This window comes from Phragmites australis, chromosome 12 (assembly GCF_958298935.1).
Source record: "Phragmites australis chromosome 12, lpPhrAust1.1, whole genome shotgun sequence".
NCBI lineage: Eukaryota > Viridiplantae > Streptophyta > Magnoliopsida > Poales > Poaceae > Phragmites > Phragmites australis.
This window is the reverse complement of record NC_084932.1, coordinates 27,773,077-27,792,635: the sequence shown is the minus strand read 5'-3', so window position 1 is coordinate 27,792,635 and position 19,559 is coordinate 27,773,077. Positions and strand designations below refer to the sequence as shown.

The 19,559-nt window shown below is 47.0% G+C and overlaps 1 protein-coding gene across 1 annotated transcript in view; it reads right to left on the bottom strand.

The window, feature by feature from the left end:
* The window catches only part of LOC133886087 (respiratory burst oxidase homolog protein B-like), a 32,899-nt gene that overhangs the window by 12,304 nt on the left and 1,036 nt on the right, over window positions 1-19,559 (bottom strand). The window contains exons 3-7 of the mRNA XM_062325815.1: window positions 19,143-19,191; window positions 17,709-18,832; window positions 9,660-9,762; window positions 9,317-9,399; window positions 330-838 (exon numbers count right to left, since the gene is read on the bottom strand). Of these exons, the coding sequence (XP_062181799.1) occupies window positions 330-838; window positions 9,317-9,399; window positions 9,660-9,762; window positions 17,709-18,832; window positions 19,143-19,191 (1,868 nt within the window). The remainder of the gene's footprint in view (window positions 1-329; window positions 839-9,316; window positions 9,400-9,659; window positions 9,763-17,708; window positions 18,833-19,142; window positions 19,192-19,559) is intronic.

Below are 19,559 nucleotides of genomic sequence, written 5' to 3'. Positions count from 1 at the left end.
AATGGGGGCTTTTCCTTCACCGCCCCATGGGGGTGGTCTAGTTTTGCATTCCTCTATAGTACTTTTGCTTTGCTTGAGTCACCACTCTAGAGGAGGCTCTCGTTATATCTTATTCGTGGAAGATAGTTTCTTCTGCTAATAGCAATAGTGAATGTAGCTAGCATCATGTTTAGGAGATTGCTCCTTTCACTGTGAAAGAAGTGTGACGGGCATAAACCATCATACCGACTTTTCACGGTCTCCGAGATGCGACTCCAATGGCTGATATCTCGGCCTTTCTACCATGTCAGCACTTGGCGGGGAGCAATATATCATAGTATGAGACTTACCGACGCGCTGGTTGCGGTGGTTGAGCGCGACGCGCTTGTAGACGTTGCACCAGTTGGGTCGCGCGAAGTGGGTCTTGATGCGGGTGCCGGAGACGACGTCGACGCCGTGCTTGGCGTAGATGAGCGACTGGAGCACGGCGATGAGCGTGGACCGGGCGTCGCTCTCCTCGTAGAGGCTGGCGCAGTAGTTGTGGAGCTCGATGACGCCCTTCTTGTCCGTCTTCGCCAGCTCGTCCATCACGTCGCGGAACCAGTCGAAGGACCCTTGTTCCCGGGTCACCCAGTAGAAGTAGGCGCGCCGCGTGTAGAACGACGACGACACGGAGTTGCTGCTGGCGTCCCCAGACTGGAGGTCGCCGTCGAGCTGCTTCATGTTGTTGATGATGTCCTTGATGATGGAGAACATGAGCGTGGCGCCGATGCCGAGGCTGATGAAGAGCACAATGTCGTACTGCTTGTAGTCCTGCGCCATCAAGCCGTAGGGGCCGTCGATCAGCACCTTCGGGAAGCTGCAATTTTTAATTTTCAACGCAAAAAACCGTTAATTTTCTCTCTTTTTTGCGTGCAAGTGCAACAATGCGTAATGAGCTAGAAAACCAGCATAGATAAATTCACATGGTTAAATTAAATAAAGTTAAAATATTTGCAGAGCATTGCGCTACCCGCGACCTCAATCAATCATCCACAATCGAGCGCGGTTGCCGTAGTGAAAAAAAATGAAACTGACAATAGTTCATTTGTGGGAAAGTTCTGAAGTCAATCATACAGAGTTTTACAAATCGAAGAGCCTAACCCACACTCACAAGTCACATTTTCTTTACTTCTTTTCTTAAAGGTACAGATGGATCATGAGCAGAAAATGTCTTTTCTTCCAATTTTTTTATAACGGACAAGTGATGGAATATTTGGGGGAAATGGCACACAAAAGCATCCTTCACCTTATCCCCAACTACTAGCCGTTTCTCAAATGCACACAACCAAACAAAATCTCTTCTCCGACCGGGACTATCACTGGCGACCATTCGTTCACCGACTGAATTACACTCGTACCACTCAATGACAAAGATCCTGCACGTGGTCAACGGCTCAATGCCTGCTACCCACGAGTCTCAACCGAGAACCGACATCTAGTATGCAGAATGTTTGCCATGTGAAACGGGTCTCCGTATTCTTGTTATTATTTTTTTTAAAAAGTCTCTGTATTCTACGTAACACTGCTGAATACTGTGTGTGCATGCATGTCTGACCCTGAACCCTGATGCAAGGAATGATCTCATACTATTATGTCTGCTGTGCCGGTCAGCGGAGCTCTCTCTTCTCTCTTCTTCCCTTGCAGGGAAAAGAAGAAAAGATGTTTGGAAGCTGGAGGTCAGAGAAGGTGGCTACCGACTCAGCTCATTCTGGTTTTCTTTTTTGATAACTTATAGTATATTAGATAAACTTAAGATACATGGTCACCCTCGCAAGAGGGTGTTGATTACAGCACTGAAAAAGGCAGCACACACGCTCAACACTTGAACACATACACTGACACGCGAGGAACACACGTCAGAATCCATGCTTGCATGCTGTGCACGTGTCTGGTGATAACGTTGGCGGCTCGACGACAGATTGACGGTCAGGTGAACACCGGTGTTGAAACATAATCTCTAGAGTTTGTTTAGATTGTCTCATATATCTTTCTATGTATAGATATAGTAGTTTCTAATTGAATTGTATCGTGCAGATCATGGATGTATATCTTAGATGTATCCTCATCTTCCTTCCGTTGTAATCTTGCCGACGCTTGGTTCGGCTTATATAATACAATGCGGCACAGACGATGAGTGTATGCTTCCATCCAACAATTGTATACGCTGGATGATCCGACACTGGGACAATTCAACGAGCTGAATGGTCCGACACTCACGAAGTCTTCACGTAGGAGCATTTCAAGCCAGAGGCAAAAATTGAAGTGTATATCGGAAGGTCCAGCGATAGAGTAAAGTGAATGCAGGAGCTTTTCCTGCAGAAAGGTTGCAAACTGGCTCTGTTGGTCCTATAACTCGCCAGATGGTCCGGCGCTCAAAGGGATGATCGCCGGAACATTTCTTGCAGAAAGGTTGCAAGATGGCAGGTCTAGTGAAGAAATACACGCCGGATAGTCCAACAATGAGATGATGGATATGCCAGAACATTTCTTGCAGACAAATTGCAAAATGATCGGTATGTTGGATTGAACTCGCCGGATGGTCTAGCGCTCAGGAGGAGCGTACACCAGATCATTCGGCGTTCACATTTTGTACTGGGATGTTCTTTGCAATAGAGATTTTGATTTCAACTAACTTTTGATTGAGTTAAATGGAATTGAAGATATGTGTTTGCTAGTCTAGTGTTGTTCACGTGATGGATGCGACTTGGCGGTCGACGGTAGGATGATCGGGCCAAGTGGTGTGCTTGGTGTCGAACGATCAAGGAGGCCGAACAGAGTCAAGGATGATCATATCTATGCACATGGAGATCAAACAAAGCATGAGAAGATGGATGAAGACAACATGTTGAAAAAGTCAAGTGAAGGGGATGCTTGTGCAAGTATCAAGGTAACCCGAGGGATCGGGAGCGGGAGAGACTTACCGACGGTAAAGATCGCAAGATGAAGTACATGTGTCAACATCGTGATACTTGCTTGAGGTGAAAGCAAGTGGTAGTGAGTCACGCTTTGAGAAGCGTACAAGGAGGTTTCACGGTTTGACCTCAAAATCGTAGAAGTACGAAGTGCATGTGGTATCATTGCGAAGCTTACATCGAGACGAAGCTAAGTTATAAAGGCGTCACGGTCGTTCAATGATTGGAGAATATAGACCAAAACTCTCAGTAGTAGGTATGAGTGTAGGAACAAGGAAACTTGGCTTCCAAGGAACCTCTCAAGACCTATAAATAGAGGGGTAGGGCTGTTGGGATAGGTTAAGCCAGCCATTAGAGAGTTATGTGGTTGGGTTTTTGAAGAGGGAAAGTGGAGAGCTTAGCCTTTTGTAATAAGTGAGAGCTTTTTGTAAGGAAAATATTCTGTAATCTATCAAAAAGAGGGTTGACCTTTGCAAAAAATAAAATGCACGTTTCCTCCTATTCTTGTGCTCATCTCCTTCTAGTTTCTTTCTACTGGTTCCCTTGTTTTGTTGCGAATTTTTCCTTTGTGGTTGTGATTTTCGTTTTTATTGATGAGCTAAAATTTTCTCACCATGGCAAGTTATTCTTCTTGTTGCTAGAAGCATAAAATTCATATATAAATGTATACTCTTGGGTCTTGAACTCTCTTGCCTCTAAAACATCAATTTGAAGAGCTTCTTCACCAGGTGGCTATCTCTCTTGACCGGTTTTTTCTTTCCCAAGTTGTAATCTTTTTATGGCAATGACTCTTGGAATGATTTCCTATGGAACCTAGTGTTCACATACATTCAAGCGAGCCATGCTTTCTTCGAGGATTGTTGTTGTCATTTGTTTCTCTTAGTTATTTGCTTCCACGTGTGTATTTTGAGGTGTGTTGGGTGTCAAAATAGAAAAAGGCTATCTGTTTCGAAGAAATTGGTTGAGACGCCTATTCATCCCTCTCTAGTTACCATTCTCGGTCCTACATTATGTAAACTTCATTGATCATTACAGCAAATATACCTAGGTCTACCTTCTTAAGAACAAATCATATGTCTTTCTAGTATTCTTGAATTTTCAGCATTGTGTTGAGAGACTCTTTAATAGGAAGATTACCACTTTCAAACTGATTGGGGAGGGGAGTATCAAAGATTGAACTCCTTCTTGCAGCGCATTGGAATATCTCACCTATTTCCTGTCCTCATGCAAATCAGCAAATTGGAATTGTTGAACGGAAGCATCGTCATATTGTTGAAGTTGGTCTTGCTATCCTTGCGCGTGCTTCTATGCCACATAAGTTTTGGGATGAAGCCTTCCTAACTGCAGCCTATTTTATCAACCGTACTCCAAGCAAAATAATTAATTGCAATATTTTTCTATAAATAAGGTATACTAGTTTTTACATGCATCCACTACTGTGCACTGGGCGGTAGTAAAAAAGATCTTGCGATACCTTAGTGGTAACCTCAACCTTGGAATGTATAACTCAATCAACATCCTTGGTGTTTAGTGCTTTTTCTAATACAGATTGGGCAGGGTATCCCGATGATAGAAGATCTATAGGAGCATTTGCAGCTTTTTTTGGTCAAATCTTGTGTCATGAAGTGCATGCAAACAAGAAACGGTCTCAAGATCGAGCACTGGAGCTGAATATAAGACGTTAGCTAATCCAAGAGCAATCTCAACTTGCATGCATTGCGATTGAGCGGGAATGTTAAAACATAATCTCTGGAGTTTGTTTAGATTGTCTCATATATCTATGTATAGATATTGTAGTTTCTAATTGTATCGTGCAAATCATGGATGTATATCTTAGATGTATCCTAATCTTCCTTTTGTTGTAATCTTGCCGACGTTTGGTTCGGCCTATATAATACAATGCAGCCTGGGCGATGGGTGTACGCTTCCATCCAACTTTCACAGCCGGAATGGCCTTGCTTCATTAGCTAACCCGGCTGAGGGAGGATTCTTTCTTTCCGAAAGACCCGGAACATTGTCCGGCATATATATATATATATTAATAAGAAGAAGAGCAATTATATGCGCTATAGGCACAAGAAGTTCTGGTCATATGGAATACTGAAACCGGTTGGAGCATTCCACTCCTGACTTACAACCATAAAAAAAAAAAACCAAAGCTATTACTCACTAATTATTGAGATAAGTAAGGTTTCTGTTTCGCTCCAACCGTGCTCCATGTGCGCACTTCCTCCTATATTTCAGAGATGATACGAGCAACTGTTTTCTCCTTTTGGTTGAAAATCCGTTCATTATCCATTCCCTCCAGAGACTCCAGCTGACTATGATGGCTAAAGAACGCAAAACTTTAGCGGCAAAGGACGTGGAGGAACCAGTTAGGTTGTAGTACCACTCTACGACAGTGTCTGATGCCCGCCAAGATGTAGGTGCAATGATGTGGCAGCCGACCCAAATACTGATGGCATTCCAAATTTGACATGCCATGGGGCAGTCACAAAGAGATGGTGTGCTGTTTCTAAATTTCTATAGCATAGAGGGCAGAAATATGCATTGGGCCACTCCCTGAGCAGTAAGCGCTCAGCAGTCCAAATTCGATTTTGTAGTAGCAACCAAAGGAAAAACTTACATCTTGACAGAGCCCAGATGTGCCACACCGTCACCGGAAAGGAAGAGAACATCCCACCTTCGAATTGCATTTTGGTATGCAGACTTGGCTAAGTATTCACACGAAGCAGAGCACGGCCAAATGATCTAGTCTTGTTCGGTATCTGCAGGATCAAACATGGCCTCATGCACAAGAGACCATAGTTGAATATATCATGAGATCTGTGTAACCGTAAGGTCATGGGAAATGTCTCAGATCCATTGTTCATTATGCATCGCCTTTGCTACTGTCCGGTTTTCTCTCTTGCTGTGCCTAAATAAATTTGGAAACATGAGGGCCAGTGAGTGGCCATCAAGCCAGCTTGATGACCAGAATTTCGTCGCAAGCCAGCTTGATGACCAGAATTTCGTCGTCTTGCTGTTCTTGACCTGAACATGGGCAGTAGTTTCAAACAGAGCTAGGTCCACCTCATCGACCGGGAGTTCTATGCCATTCCACAGTTTGTCCGGTTGTTTCCATTGAAACCAGAACCATCGCAGTCTAAGAGCTTGACTGAAAAATTCAAGATTGGAGATACTCAGGCCGCCACGGTTGATAGGTCCACACCCCCGAGCCCAACTGACCTTACATTTGCCTCCATGTAACTGTTGGTTCCCTACCCATAGGAAACGGCATTGGATCTTGACAATATCTTTGATGAACTTCTTAGGTGGTTTCAGGGCAGTGAGGTGATAAGTAGGAAGAGAACTTAAAACCGACCACACCAAAACTCGATGGCCACTCGGATTGAGAAGCCTGCATTGCCAACCTGAAAGCCATGCTAGTGCTCTGTCTTGGATCGGCTAAACATATGAGAAACCAAGTAGAGATGTGCCTTGGTTTATCGTGTGTGATGAGTGATTGACTCTTGTATTGATTTGGTTTGTTGTTTTGCTTGAGTTTATGTTTATGGCTAACCAAAATTGGAGTGGAGTTCTTGTCTCGGGTGCAGGTAATTTTCACTCACCAGATAGTCCAGTGTGAGGGTCTTTTGACCTCACCGGATAGTCCGGTAGTTGGTAGATATGAGCGCCGGAGCATTTTTGGTTCTGAGGCAAAAATGAAATTGAGCACCGGATAGTCCGGTACTTTTGGTCAGAGAGTGCGGACTAATTCTTGTAGAGAAGGATTTTTGGGCCAAAATTCTAAGAATGTGACAGATGATCCGGTGTGTACACAGGTGATCACCGGAGGCTTCACCGTACTAATTTTTCCAGAGAAGGTTGAAAATGTGATGTATGGTAAAATGGTTTCACTGGATGGTCTGCCGTGTGCAAAGTTAAACACCGGAGGATTCACCGGAGTATATTTTCCAGAGAGCAGTTTTTCCAGCACAGAGAAGAAGTTGAATGCGCTGGATGGTCTAGTGCTGGCAGTATGAGTACCGGATATAATCACTGAACGAATATTTCCAGAGAGGTTGCAAATCGGGCTCCGTGGAGTTGTACTCACCAGATGGTCCAGTGTTGCACTGGTGTGAACGCCGGACCATCTGGTGTTCATATTTTTGTTTCGTCTAATCTTTTTCAACTTGAATTTGATTTGGACTAACATGTGATGATGTTATATGGTTCTAGAGATGTATGTCTGCTTGTCTCATGGTGTGCAGGTGATGGATACGACTTGACGATCGACGACGGGTGATCGGGGCCAAGCAGGGTGCTTGGTGCTGGACCATCAGAGAGGTGGGCAGAGTCAAGGATGATCCTCGCGGTACACGTGGAGGTCAGGCAAGGCAAAGGATGAAGTTTGATGAAGGCTATGTGTTGACAAAGTCAAGCGAAGGGGATGCCGGTGTGAGTGACAAGGAGGCCCGAGGGATCAGGAGCGAGAGAGACTTATCGGTGATTAAGATCACAAGATGGAGAACACACGTTATCATCGGAGCACTTGCTTCAGGTGGAAGCAAGTGGCGGCTAGTCATGCTTTGAGAAGCGCGCTAGGGTTTCATGGTTTGGCCTCAAAACCGTGGGAGGACTGTAGGTCTATGTGGCATCATCACGAAGCTTACGTTGAGGCGAAGCTAAGTCGTGAAGGCGCTACGGCCGTCCGATGGATGAAGGAGAAAATGGACCAAAATGACCCTAATGGCAGGTAGGAGTGTACTACAAGAGAGGGGTATTTTGGGAACAGTCAAGAAAACTTAAAGATCAAGTTTTCTAGACTATAAATAGAGGGGTATGACTGGTTGATGGTTGCTTCTCTTGAGCCATCCACATGAGAGCCTTGTGCTAGGGTTTTAGAGGAGAGGGAGAGGAGTGCTTAGCCTATGTAATAGGTGAGAGTTTTGAAAAATAAATCTTTGTAATCTGCCTAAAATAGCGCTGACCTCTTTGAGTAACGAAGTTTAAGTTTTTGCATGTGCTTGAGTTCCCCTATTTCTAGTTTTCTTCTATTGGTTCCTTTGCCAGTTTGCGAGATTCTTGGTGTTTTATTGTTGATTTTCGTTTTTCCTTTTGGCCTAAAATTTTATCACCTTGGAAAGTTGTTCGTCTTGATGCTAGAGGTATAGAATTCACATACACATGCATATGTGACGGGGTCTTGAATTCTCTTGCCTCTAGCTTGAAGAGGTTACTTGCCCGATGATCTTGTCTTCTTCAAAGTTATGAGTTTTTTAGCACAAGTACACATGGAATGGTTATGAATAAAACATATGGTTCATATTCTATCCATAGAGTCATATTACTTTTTAACTTTCTATTTTTCTTTGTCTATCTGATTATTTTGCTTCCGCTCAAAGTTTAAGATACGTTAGGTGATTAAAATAGGAGAAAACTATCTATTTTACAAGAAATTATAAAGATATCTATTCACCTCTCTCTGATCACCACTCTCGATTCTACGACATGGACTAATCGAAGGCAGCCAAGGGTTAGTTGTAGGCTCAGATAAGTTAGAGGGAAGGGGACCCATTGACCCGTAAAGGATGACAAGACCTCATCCAGGATGGTTGATTGGCAGAATAAAAGATATTAGCAGTTTGATCTAGCACCATATACCAGCAAGAGGTAGAGCAGAGTGAAGGGCAATAATCTGTAGAGTAACGGATGGCAAAATGACATAAGTGGACATACTGTTATCAAGAAAATAAGAACAAAGCACATCACAGATTGTCAATCGCCATTGCTTTTAGCATCGTAAGGAGACAATCTCCTCGACATTCAAGCAACAGCAGTGACCAAATTACTTGCAGCTAATGATTTATCCGCTGAACATCTATTTTTTAAGCCCACAAGGAATTTGTTGTGTATAGCTTCTGAATGATGTAGTGTGATTTATATTGTGATAGCTTCTCTTTTTGAAGCGAAATGTAGAGTTTATGGCTGTTGTTTTGCTGGAGTAAGCATTGCGTTGTTGTGCTGGTTCTTGTCAGTAGGATAAGTTTCTGATGGGTGATGCATTCCATTTTGCTCAGTTTGGCATCGATCTGGTGTATTATATTTTGATTATTTTGAGAGCTCAGGTGCCTGTTGAGCTGGTTTATACCTCACCTTACCCGACCCGACCCTCCAGCTAGGTCCGACTCGTCCACGTCTACTCACCCACCCACCCGTGGCTGAACTGGACCACGGAAACGGTGACGTGGCCGCACAGGCGTGCATCACATTTTGTCGATTAATCTCAGGAAGGGAAATGCATGCAGTGCCATTGACAACGAAAATGCGAGGAAATTGCGCGGCGGAACAAAGAATTTGTAAAATTTTGAAGAAAATAGAAATGTTTCTCGCTTTCTCACCTCGGGTTCGACATGGCGCCACCGTCGCGGTCGTAATCCACCCGGAGCAGCCCGCTCTTCCCCTCCGTCGGCGGCCGGCACACCTGGAGAGACGATGAACACAGTCGTTCATCATTCAGCGTTAACACTTTGAGAATTGATGGCGAGATGTTTTTATTTCATTAAGGGAGGCCCACACCCTCAACAGGGCGCCTCCGGCCGCCAGCCCCGGGGATAGAATCCGGGGTGCCGGCGTGAGAGCTGGCTCCAGGAGACACTTGGGCTCACCAGCTCTTTTTATTTTTATGGCGAGCTGTGATGTGCCTATATTAGCAAGAGCCAAGTAGCAGCAGCCGGAGTGTACCCTTGAGAAGACGTTCTTGAGCTCGCTGGTCCAGTCGCCGTTTGTCCTGATGTGGACGCTCACGTAGTTGTCCTGCGGGGCCGACGTGATGCAGAACGGGTGCCTGCACCGCCAATTCCATCGCAATGCGCAAAGTCGTTAGCATACGTGCTTTTTTTTCTTTTGCTTTCTCTAATTTAACAACTAGTCTACGGTACCATTTGGCATTGTGGTGGGTTTGTAAAAGTGTTTATTTATTGCTATTTTCAGGTGCAGTTGTTAGGTAAAAGCATTTTTTTAAGAATATGTAAAAGCAACAATCACACTCGGCATGGCAAATCTTCCTCCCTCTAACTAGATTCCACAGCGCAGCGTAGCACGGCAACAGTAAACATGCCCTAAAACATCTCCATTTAACTACCTTTGCTTATTTAATCCAAGCCATGCATAAGTAACAACTGCATCCTACATATGCTGCATTTTCATGCTAACAAGTTTAGTGTGGGAGTGATTCCATCGCATTCAAATGGAGCCGTTGCAACCCCCTCCCGTGCGGCGCTCTGGCGACTCTTGCCCACCTCCCTCTCTTTCCACCAAAATCCCTGAGATCCCCGAAATCCCTCCCAAATCTCCACCGCTCTCACCTTCCATTGCCCAGATCCGCTCCTCCCTAGCAGATAGACCTCCATTTTCCCTGTGTTCCCTTAGTCCTCTACTCGATGTAGGTCCTTAGGCCACCACTGGCATCCTCCCCGCTGTGCATCTCACATGCAGTTCGCTCACTCCTCAGTTCCATGCTAACAACTCCAAGGAATGCAGATCTGCTGCCTACAAACCCCAATTCGTAGGCGGGCAGAGACATGATGTGCCTAAAAGCCGCAGTTATGCTGAGGTAGTAAAGGGCAACGACCACTCCGCCAATGTCGCCGGCCATGGGTTTCAAGAGTGCTCTGAGCCACCTACGAGTTATCGAGCAAGATGTGATGTCTGCGCTCCAGCAAGTCATAGTAGTGGTGATGGAAGTATAGCAGTTGCATCGTGCCCTGTATCCTCAGGTTGCGTATACTCCTCTGGTGAAGTGGAAGATAGATAGATCAATGCAGTAAGGTCATCCAGCCACAGTGGAGTAAATGCTTCGGCCTTGAGCCTTTCAACAACATCTTCACAGGCAATTGATCACAACCCGGCGTGGGAGAAGACCCCTACAGTAGTTCAACCATCTCTCCTTCTTCCAAGCCCCAGCGGAGGACCTTTGGCTCACCTGCAGACCCAAGACAGGCTAAAGCAGGGGAGATGTTCTTACCATAGAGACCTTCATATCTCACACCTCGGATCTCAGTGTTCACCCCACCAAACCTTCGAACTCAAGGACAATGAGCTTCAATTTGCATGGAATGGCGGAAAGGACCTGACTGTTGAGACATCCCGCACCGCGCACATTGAAGATAGCCACCCACCTTCCTACCTGCAAGGCGGCAAGCAGCATGAAGTTATTCCTGCAATCTGCGACAACAACAACCTGCTTCTTCGCCCGGGCGATGATTCCACCACTATGTCAGAGCGCTGGGCTCGAGAAAACTCTCCTACTTTCAAAGTTTGGAACAAAGTGAAGCCGAGGTACTGGTGGAGGAAGAATGGTGCGCATTCAAGGTCATCCCCTTCCTGCAAGCCCGTTGTGAGACATCGCCTGAAATCAGCTGGATATTTAAGAAGAATGCAGGGGAGGTGCTTCAATTGCCTCTCCTCGGACCACCATGTTGCTTCCTGTAGGGACCCTACTAAATGCTGGCTTTGTGATCGATCTGGCCACCGCTCGAGTGATTGCAAAGCAAAACTCCACAAGGCGCAGCTCCAACCAGTTCCTCAAAGTCTCCAACTTCCACGTCCTCCTCCCAGCTCTCCTGCTGTCTCTCCACACACTTCAACTCCCAACCCGCTGCCTCCCTACTCCTCCACCACAATGCCCAACTTTCCTAGTGATCCGGTGGGCCGGCCGCTGGAGGAGGTGGCTACAGTTATAGCCATAGGCTGCATCGCGCGCCGGAGGGAGACACTCTTGGATAGGGTTGCGATGTGTTGGCTGGCTGGGGCTCGGACGAAAACTAACCCCTCTGTCCTGGCCAACGCCCTAAACGTTGAGTTTCGCATCACCTTCCATGAATGCCAGGTAGTGAAACACCACATGGAGGACTTCTTAATTATCTTTGATAGTAGGCGCACCAGGGACGCAGTCACAATTCTCACCGATCTCCATATCGCGGCCAAGAGTTTCGTTTCGCGTTGTGGAGCGAGAGAAGATATGCCGAAGCCACTGGCTGGGGTTTCCATGTCCGCTTGCAGATCGAAGGCATCCCGGCTCATGCTTGCTTCGATGAGGTAGCGACGCTGGTCATCGGAAGAAAATGCTCCCTGCACTATGTCGAAGAGCAATCAAGGAGAAGGGAGCGCTCTCAGACCTATGATCTGTGGGCTTGGTGCTCCAACCCCAATCTCATCCCCAAGATAGTATGGTTATCCGTCTCTGATGCTAACCACGAGCTACCACCAATTTCCATCCCTCTTCTGTAGGTTGAGATCCACCATGACAGACCGACCAGCGTCAAGAGAGGGCAGACCTATAGGCTGTTCATCCACCTCGAGGTCATCCAGGACTTGGCTTTCGTCACCGACACCCCGCCGGACCCTCGCCACAGCAATAGGTGATGGGAGCGTGTCCTAGATTGGCACTACAGGGTCCCAGATGAAGGTGTATAGCCGGACCACCTCCCTCAATGACACTGTCGTCGTGATGGTTCTGGTCGCCGGGACCGGGATGGAGACATGGATGAAGATCGACATCATCACAGCCCACAATGCCACTGCAGCCTCTCCCTCGGGTCGCGGCTCTCACGGCCGTGTCGCGATGAGGGTAGCGCTATGCGAGGCAGTGACCGGGGTGGGCAGTACAGGCGCCAAGGAGTCAGAGCCGGAACAATGTTTTCCGCATCACCACCAAGAAGCCTGGTGCGTCGTCATCAACATGGCATCCAGAAGAAGGAATGACGCAAAAGGGTCTCCCTCGCAACATCGATCGCCACAATCTGCACCACGCATCACCACACAACTCTTATCCCGCTTCCTGGAGGTGATGGGTCGTCATTGGATGCCTTTCTCAACAGGTCCTCCATACCAGCTCCCTCTGAGCACGACCCTATGTTTGATGAACTAGCCTCCATCTCCGATGTTGCAAAACACCCTCCAGCCTCTCCTGCACAGTTCCCTGCAGGCTTCCCCAGTGGCCATCAACATCACCATGTGAGGCCTCGGTGGAAGGCACAGCAACTACATCGCCCAAGATGGAGTGTAAGGTCAGCACTATAGGTCCCTGAGCCCAATCCAAGCACGATGCCTGATCTCGGTGGGACGTGCGGTGCCTCCATCATCAAGACGCAGCGGTGGGAGGAAGTGAAACACTGGAGGCCTATGAGCCCAGCCCGAGCACGTTGTAGGAGGTACCAACCGAGATATCCACCGCGGCTGAGTTTGTTGATTCAATCACAACACCTTTACAGCTCCCCCCCCATTATCGGTTTCGCCCCTGATCCATGCCCTTTCCCACCTCTCAATTTGAGTGATCCATGCCCTTTCCCACCTCTCAATTTGAGCCGTGCACACCAGACTCCCACATGCGTGACAGCAGGCTGGCCGCAAAGGCCAACTTGGGCAAGAACCCATTGCAGGTGTTGCAGGAGGTCCTTGCTAAGTGGCTTGGGGCGCTGCAACCTTCTCAAACCACCGAGTCTAATCCTCTCACCTCTTATATGCAGCTTTTTGAACAGCCTCTCACCAACGAAGCCTGCGACGTCATCAAGGCGCTCGTTGAGAAAGGGAAACAACTGCTGAAGAAGAAAGGAGGAGCCAGGATCACGCCTGTCGTGCCGGCCAGGAGGGAGGGCAGCACGGCATGATGCGCCAGCTTCCAGCATACACGTCGTCGTCATCTGGCGCCATGATTCGACGGCCATCCACCGACCAACTCCAGCCATGTTGTTGCGCCTTCTCCACCAGATTGTGGTCATTTATCTACCTCTGTCCAGTCTATGTTAGTGTTGTTGCTAGTAGTATCGCCAGTGTGTCTCGTGGTGTCCCTGTGTGCTATCTATGTTCAAGGTCCAATGGACTGGCTTCTGCTTTTGCCTAGTGAGGGGTCTTATAGCGCACTTCACCGCTTACCCCCCTCTCAGCCAGACCCTCCAAGAACCTTGTGCTTCCAAGAGTTGTACCGCTGTTGTTGAAGTGTCAGTTTATCTCTAGATGATCAGTATTTTAAGAATGTCACAACATAATTGCAAAGTTTTATGTTGGAATGTCCGTGGTCTCAATGCTCCGGCCAAGCGTTCCAGTGTGCATAACCTAGTCATATTGTGCGCAGTGACAGTTTTTTGTATTCAGGAAACAAAAATCCAGTCTTGGTCTGACAGTCTGATCATGGAGACTCTAGGCACTGATTTCATCGACAACTTCGCCTAGGTACCTGCTGCTGGTGCTAACGGAGGCATTCTGATTGCTGCCAACAAAACCCTTTTTCATCTTTCAAATCAAGAAACCATGGCGCACTCCATCTTGGTGACCTTGACAATGTTAGCGGACAACATTTCTAGGTCGTTAACATCGGTATATGGGCTCTAAACGGACAATGAAAAAAATGGAATTTCTGCAAGAGCTATGTGAGCTGAGACCGCACATGCGTGAGGAGTGGCTAGTTGTGGGTGATTTCAATATCATTGCCTCCGCAGCAGATAAAAACAACTAAAGATTGAATCTACGACTCATGCGTCATTTCATAACATGATTGACGATCTACAGCTAAAAGACATAGATCTTAATGGCCATCGTTTCACGTGGAGTAAGGAGCAAGATCAGCCAACCATGACCAGGATCGATAGATTCCTCAGCACCACTGGCTGGGATCTGCTCTTCCTAGCCGCCCATCTTCAAGCTCTCTCCTCTATTGACTCTGACCATGCTCCTCTCTTCCTAACTGGTGAAGCTTTAGTGCACCATCCGACGACCTTCTGATTTGAGTCGTTCTGGGTTGCTGTGCCAAGTTTCCTTGAAACCGTTCAGAAAGCTTGGGCCTAACCTGTGTATGTGTCCGACATCGTGCTGCGTTTTCACGTAAAACTGAACAGAACCGCGAAGGCCATCAAGATTTGGAGGAAAGCCAATATCGACGACCTTAAGCTTTGCATTGCAATTGCAAGAGAAGTGATACTTAGGCTTGAAGTCGTCCAGGAAACTAGACCACTATCCAGCGATGAGTTAAACCTATGAAAGATGCTGAAAAAAAAGCTTCCTGCTCTTGTAGCTCTTGAGAAAAATCGGGCACGCCAACACTCCAGGATCACCTGGATTAGAAAATTGGATGCAAATACAAAATTTTTTCACATCAAGGCGAACGGTAAGCGGAGAAAGAACTTCATCCACTGCATCCGAACCGAATCTGGTATAGCCACAACTCACTCTAACAAAGAACAAGAGATCTTTTCTTGCTTTGTGCGACAGCTCGGAACCCCAATCCAACAGCATATACGCCTAAATTGGTCAGCCTTCAGTTACCATCCTATGGATCTGTCTAGCCTTGAAACCCCTTTTGAGGAGCATGAGATTTGGGAGATGATTAAAGCATTGCACCCAGAAAAGGCACCTGGTCCAGACGGGTATATTGGCCTCTTTTTCAAGCACTGCTGGCACACAATAAAGGAAGATCTCTTTGATGCTATCAATGATTTTTTGACCTTGCGTTCTGATAAGCTGCATCTTATAAACAAGGCTAACATTGTTTTGCTTCCCAAAAAATCAGATGCGTAGGTTGTGTTAGACTACAAGCCAATTAGTTTGATCTCAAGCCTATCCAAAATCATCACAAAACTTTTGTCTAACAGACTCGCTCCTTTCCTGGATGAGCTTATCCAAAAAGGACATAGTGCCTTCATCAAGAAACGAAGCATATATGATAACTTCCTTTACGTCCAAAATATTATCCGGAGCCTTCACAAGAGCAAGCGGCCTGCGCTTTTCGTCAAATTGGATATCTCCAAAGCTTTTGACTCGGTGAGCTGGCCATACCTCCTTGAGGTTATGGAAAATTTGGGCTTCGGTCAGACTTGGAGAAACTGGGTTTCGGCCATCCTTGCGTCTTCTTCTTCCCAGGTCCTTCTAAACGGAGTGCCAGGCCCGATCTTTAATCATGCTAAAGGGCTACGACAAGGTGATCCGCTTTCTCAGATGCTTTTCATCCTTGCAATCAACCTCTTACAGAGGATGTGGGATCTTCGCAAATCCAGATAGGGAAGAACTCCTAGCATTACAAACCCTGTTAAAGGTTTTTGGAGAGTGCTCAGGGCTAGTGACAAACCTTGCCAAAACTGAAATCTACACGATTTGTTGCGATGAAATTCCCATGGACCACATCTTGGAGGGCTTCTCTGGAAGGATGGGCTCGTTTCCATGCAAATATTTGGATCTTCCCCTGCACACCAGAAGGGTAAGGAGACTGGATGTCCAACCGCTCATAGACAAAATTGCGGATAGGCTTCCAGGATGGCAAGGAAAATTCTTCTCTCTCACCGCCAGAGAAACTCTCATCAAATTGGTTCTTTCCTCCCAACTAACATACCCGTTAACCGTTCTCCCATTGCAAAAGTGGCTTCTTAAGAAGATTGATCGATTTCAGAGAAGCTTCGTATGGAGGGGGGAGGATCCTGACAAAGTCCCCGAAGGTCATTGTCTTGTAAATTGGTTAACAGTGACCAAACCAAAAGACTTAGGCGGCCTTGGTATCATGGATCTCGGATTTTTAGCTAGAGCACTGAGGCTTCGGTGGTTATGGTTCCAATGGCATGAGGATAGACCCTAGAGTGGCTTCCCGGTGCCGTGCGATCAAACGGATATTGCCCTTTTCAATGCCTCAACAAAAGTAACAATTGGCAATGGAGAGAAAGCATCCTTTTGGCACTCGAGTTGGCTTGATGGGCGATCACCCAAAAACATAGCGCCTCTCATTTTTGCTATGCCCTCGAGGAAAAATTTCACGGTGAAACAAGGCCTTTCGGAACATAGATAACTTCGATACTTAAACCAAATTGCAACCGAGAAAGAGCTTCTCCAAATTTCAAACCTCTGGAACTCGATGAAGGACCAATAGCTCCAACCGGACATGACAGACCGATAATTTGGCGTTGGACAAATAGCGGGAAGTACACTGCAAAAAGTGCTTACAGGATGCAATTTGTGGGCCAAATCAAAAAATACAAGATGCAAGCGGTTTGGAAAGCCAAAGTTGTAACAAAGTGCAAAACCTTTTCCTGGGCGCTTCTGCAAAACAAAATTCTAACTGCGGACAACCTTGCAAAGAGAGGATGGCCTCGACATCAAACATGCCGGCTTTGTGACCAAGAGGAGGAAACACCTACTCACTTATGCAAAGATTGCATCTTTATGCGACAAGTTTGGTCACAACTATATATTTGGTTCCATTTGCCCACCCTACCACCGTTTTCGCCCTACCGCACCATCATGGCATGGTGGAATGCAGCATCGAGAAGAATCGACAAAGAACACCGGAGATCCTTCGATGGTTTAGTGATTGCTTTTTGGTGGAACACCTGGAAGGAAAGGAACTGTAGAACCTTCCATAACGTGCAAAGTGTTGTGCAGCAGGTTGCGGAGCGGACCAAAGAACAGATGCAGACCTTCCGCTTGGCTACGATCAGTTGAGTTAATTGGTCCTCTCTAGCAGCTATGTTATGGCCCTCTAGCTGTTGCGTACTCTTCACTTAATTTTGTTGTGATTAGGGCCTCGGTTGTTTCCCGTCTCTAGATTTATCTTTCCTCAAAGAATCTGTTGTGCGAGGCCGGCATGTAGTACTGAACTTTCGGACCTTTGTTTTCCATCTTTACTTCTTCTCTAATATCGTACCGTCCTTTCGAAAAAGTTTAGTGCCAATGTGAAAGCAAAACGCTATTACGTATGTTCGAATGAAGGATAAATCTGAGCCTTCTGATGAGCGTAAAGATGCGTGTGCTTACCACTGGAATGGCGAGACGGCGGCGCAGTTGACGAAGATGTACTGGCCGCTCTTGTACCGGAACCCCTGCGGCTTGGAGAAATGCAGCGACAGCACGTTCCCGGGGTACACCACCACCTTGAGGATCTTCACCGGCAGCACGCTGGACCGCAGCGCCCGCGTAAGCCGCTCGCACGCGTACAGGAACATCGGCACGGCCAAGTACATCCACGTGGACTTCTTGTACCACTTGTGGGTGAGGTACAGGAAGTGCCCGTGCACGATGAGTAGCGCGTAGACGATGACGAACAGGTGGTGCGAGTACCAGAACGCGTTGAACCCAGTCAGGCGCTTGAGCGGGCCGGGGAGCCGGAGCCTGCCGCGGCGTAGCCGCGGCGTCGCGAGCGTGAACGCTATCGCCATGAGCACCAGCATCACGAGCCCCGTCCACCCCTCTGTGCCCTTCACGAACAACCGGTAGTTCGGCGGCCTCCAGTCGCGGCTCGTGCTGAAGTACTGCGCCAGCGGCGCGTACTCGGCGTCGGTGGCGTGGAGCAGCCGTGGGAAGTCGCAGGTCAGGTGGGAGATGATGTGCAGTCCCGCGCCGACGGTGATCCCCACGGCGATCACCTTGTGGAAGTTGAGATCGTCGTTGAACGGCACGACGCGGGTGACGAACGTGAAGTTGCGGATCCAGGTGGTGGTGTTCCGGCACACAGGCAGCAGGATGAGCGCCATGTTGAACTTGAGCGTCTCGGCGCCGCCCTTGGCGACGCAGACGCAGTACCCCATCACCTCGAACACGTACCGGCGCCGGTACTGCACGAACTTCCAGGTGAAGAGCCCCGTGCAGATGGAGAGCCACAGGAGCATGACCCACACGCGCTTCCAGTTGTCCTCGAGGAAGTACTGCGCGTGGCGGTACCACCGCCGGAGCGGGTTGGGCTCCGCCGTGGGGCGGAGGCTCTGTCTCAGCATCTGTCTCACCGAGTGGCTCGGCGCCTGCAGCAGCAGCATCTCCAGGTTTTCCAGCTCGATGTACCCCAGGTTCCTGGGGTCCAGCTCCTCCATGATCAGACTCGCGTACTCCTCCGCCTGCTCCATGATCTTCGACAGCTTGTTCGTCGACGCGCTCAGGATGATGATCTGCTCAAAAATCCTTTTTTTTTGGTCAAACAAACTTCGATTTGATCATTCATGACATATTATGCAATGGCACAAATGAGAACTTGAAGGAGAAGGCTGCATCAAAGTCTCTGGAACGTGCTGTTCGACTGATCAGGGTAGTAAGCACAAGCTAGTTGATGCCGATGACACTGACGTGTAATGGCAGAGCATAGTACTGGTCCGGACTCCAGAGTTCAAAGGAGAATTCAAGAACACATTTCTAGACTCAGCTTTGCTCTTCTTGGATTAACGACCAAACGAACAGGTGAAAGGGTGATGGCAAAATTACCTCTTTGACCTCCTCCTTGGTGATCCTTCCGTCCGCGTTCTTGACCACCCTGTTATTAGTTAATTAACCGATGGTTGGTTAGTTAAGGCGATGTTAATTGCTGTTTAGAGATACTTCCTCCGTTCACAAATAATAGTCGTATTTTTTTAAAAAAAATCAAATTTTATGTATTTTTATTAACATTTAACTAAATTATAAGAATGTTTAGTATATAAAAATTATATAACTAGATTTACAATTCAAAATAATTTTATAATATATAGGTTTTGTAATTAAAATAATATATTTAATAAAAAAAAATTTAGTCAAAATTTAACTTTGAAGACTAAGAAAAAATAGTCTACTATTTGTGAACGAGTGAGTAACTAAGTAGTAATTAACGTTTGATGACGACTGGAAAAAGATTAATGGCTGGGG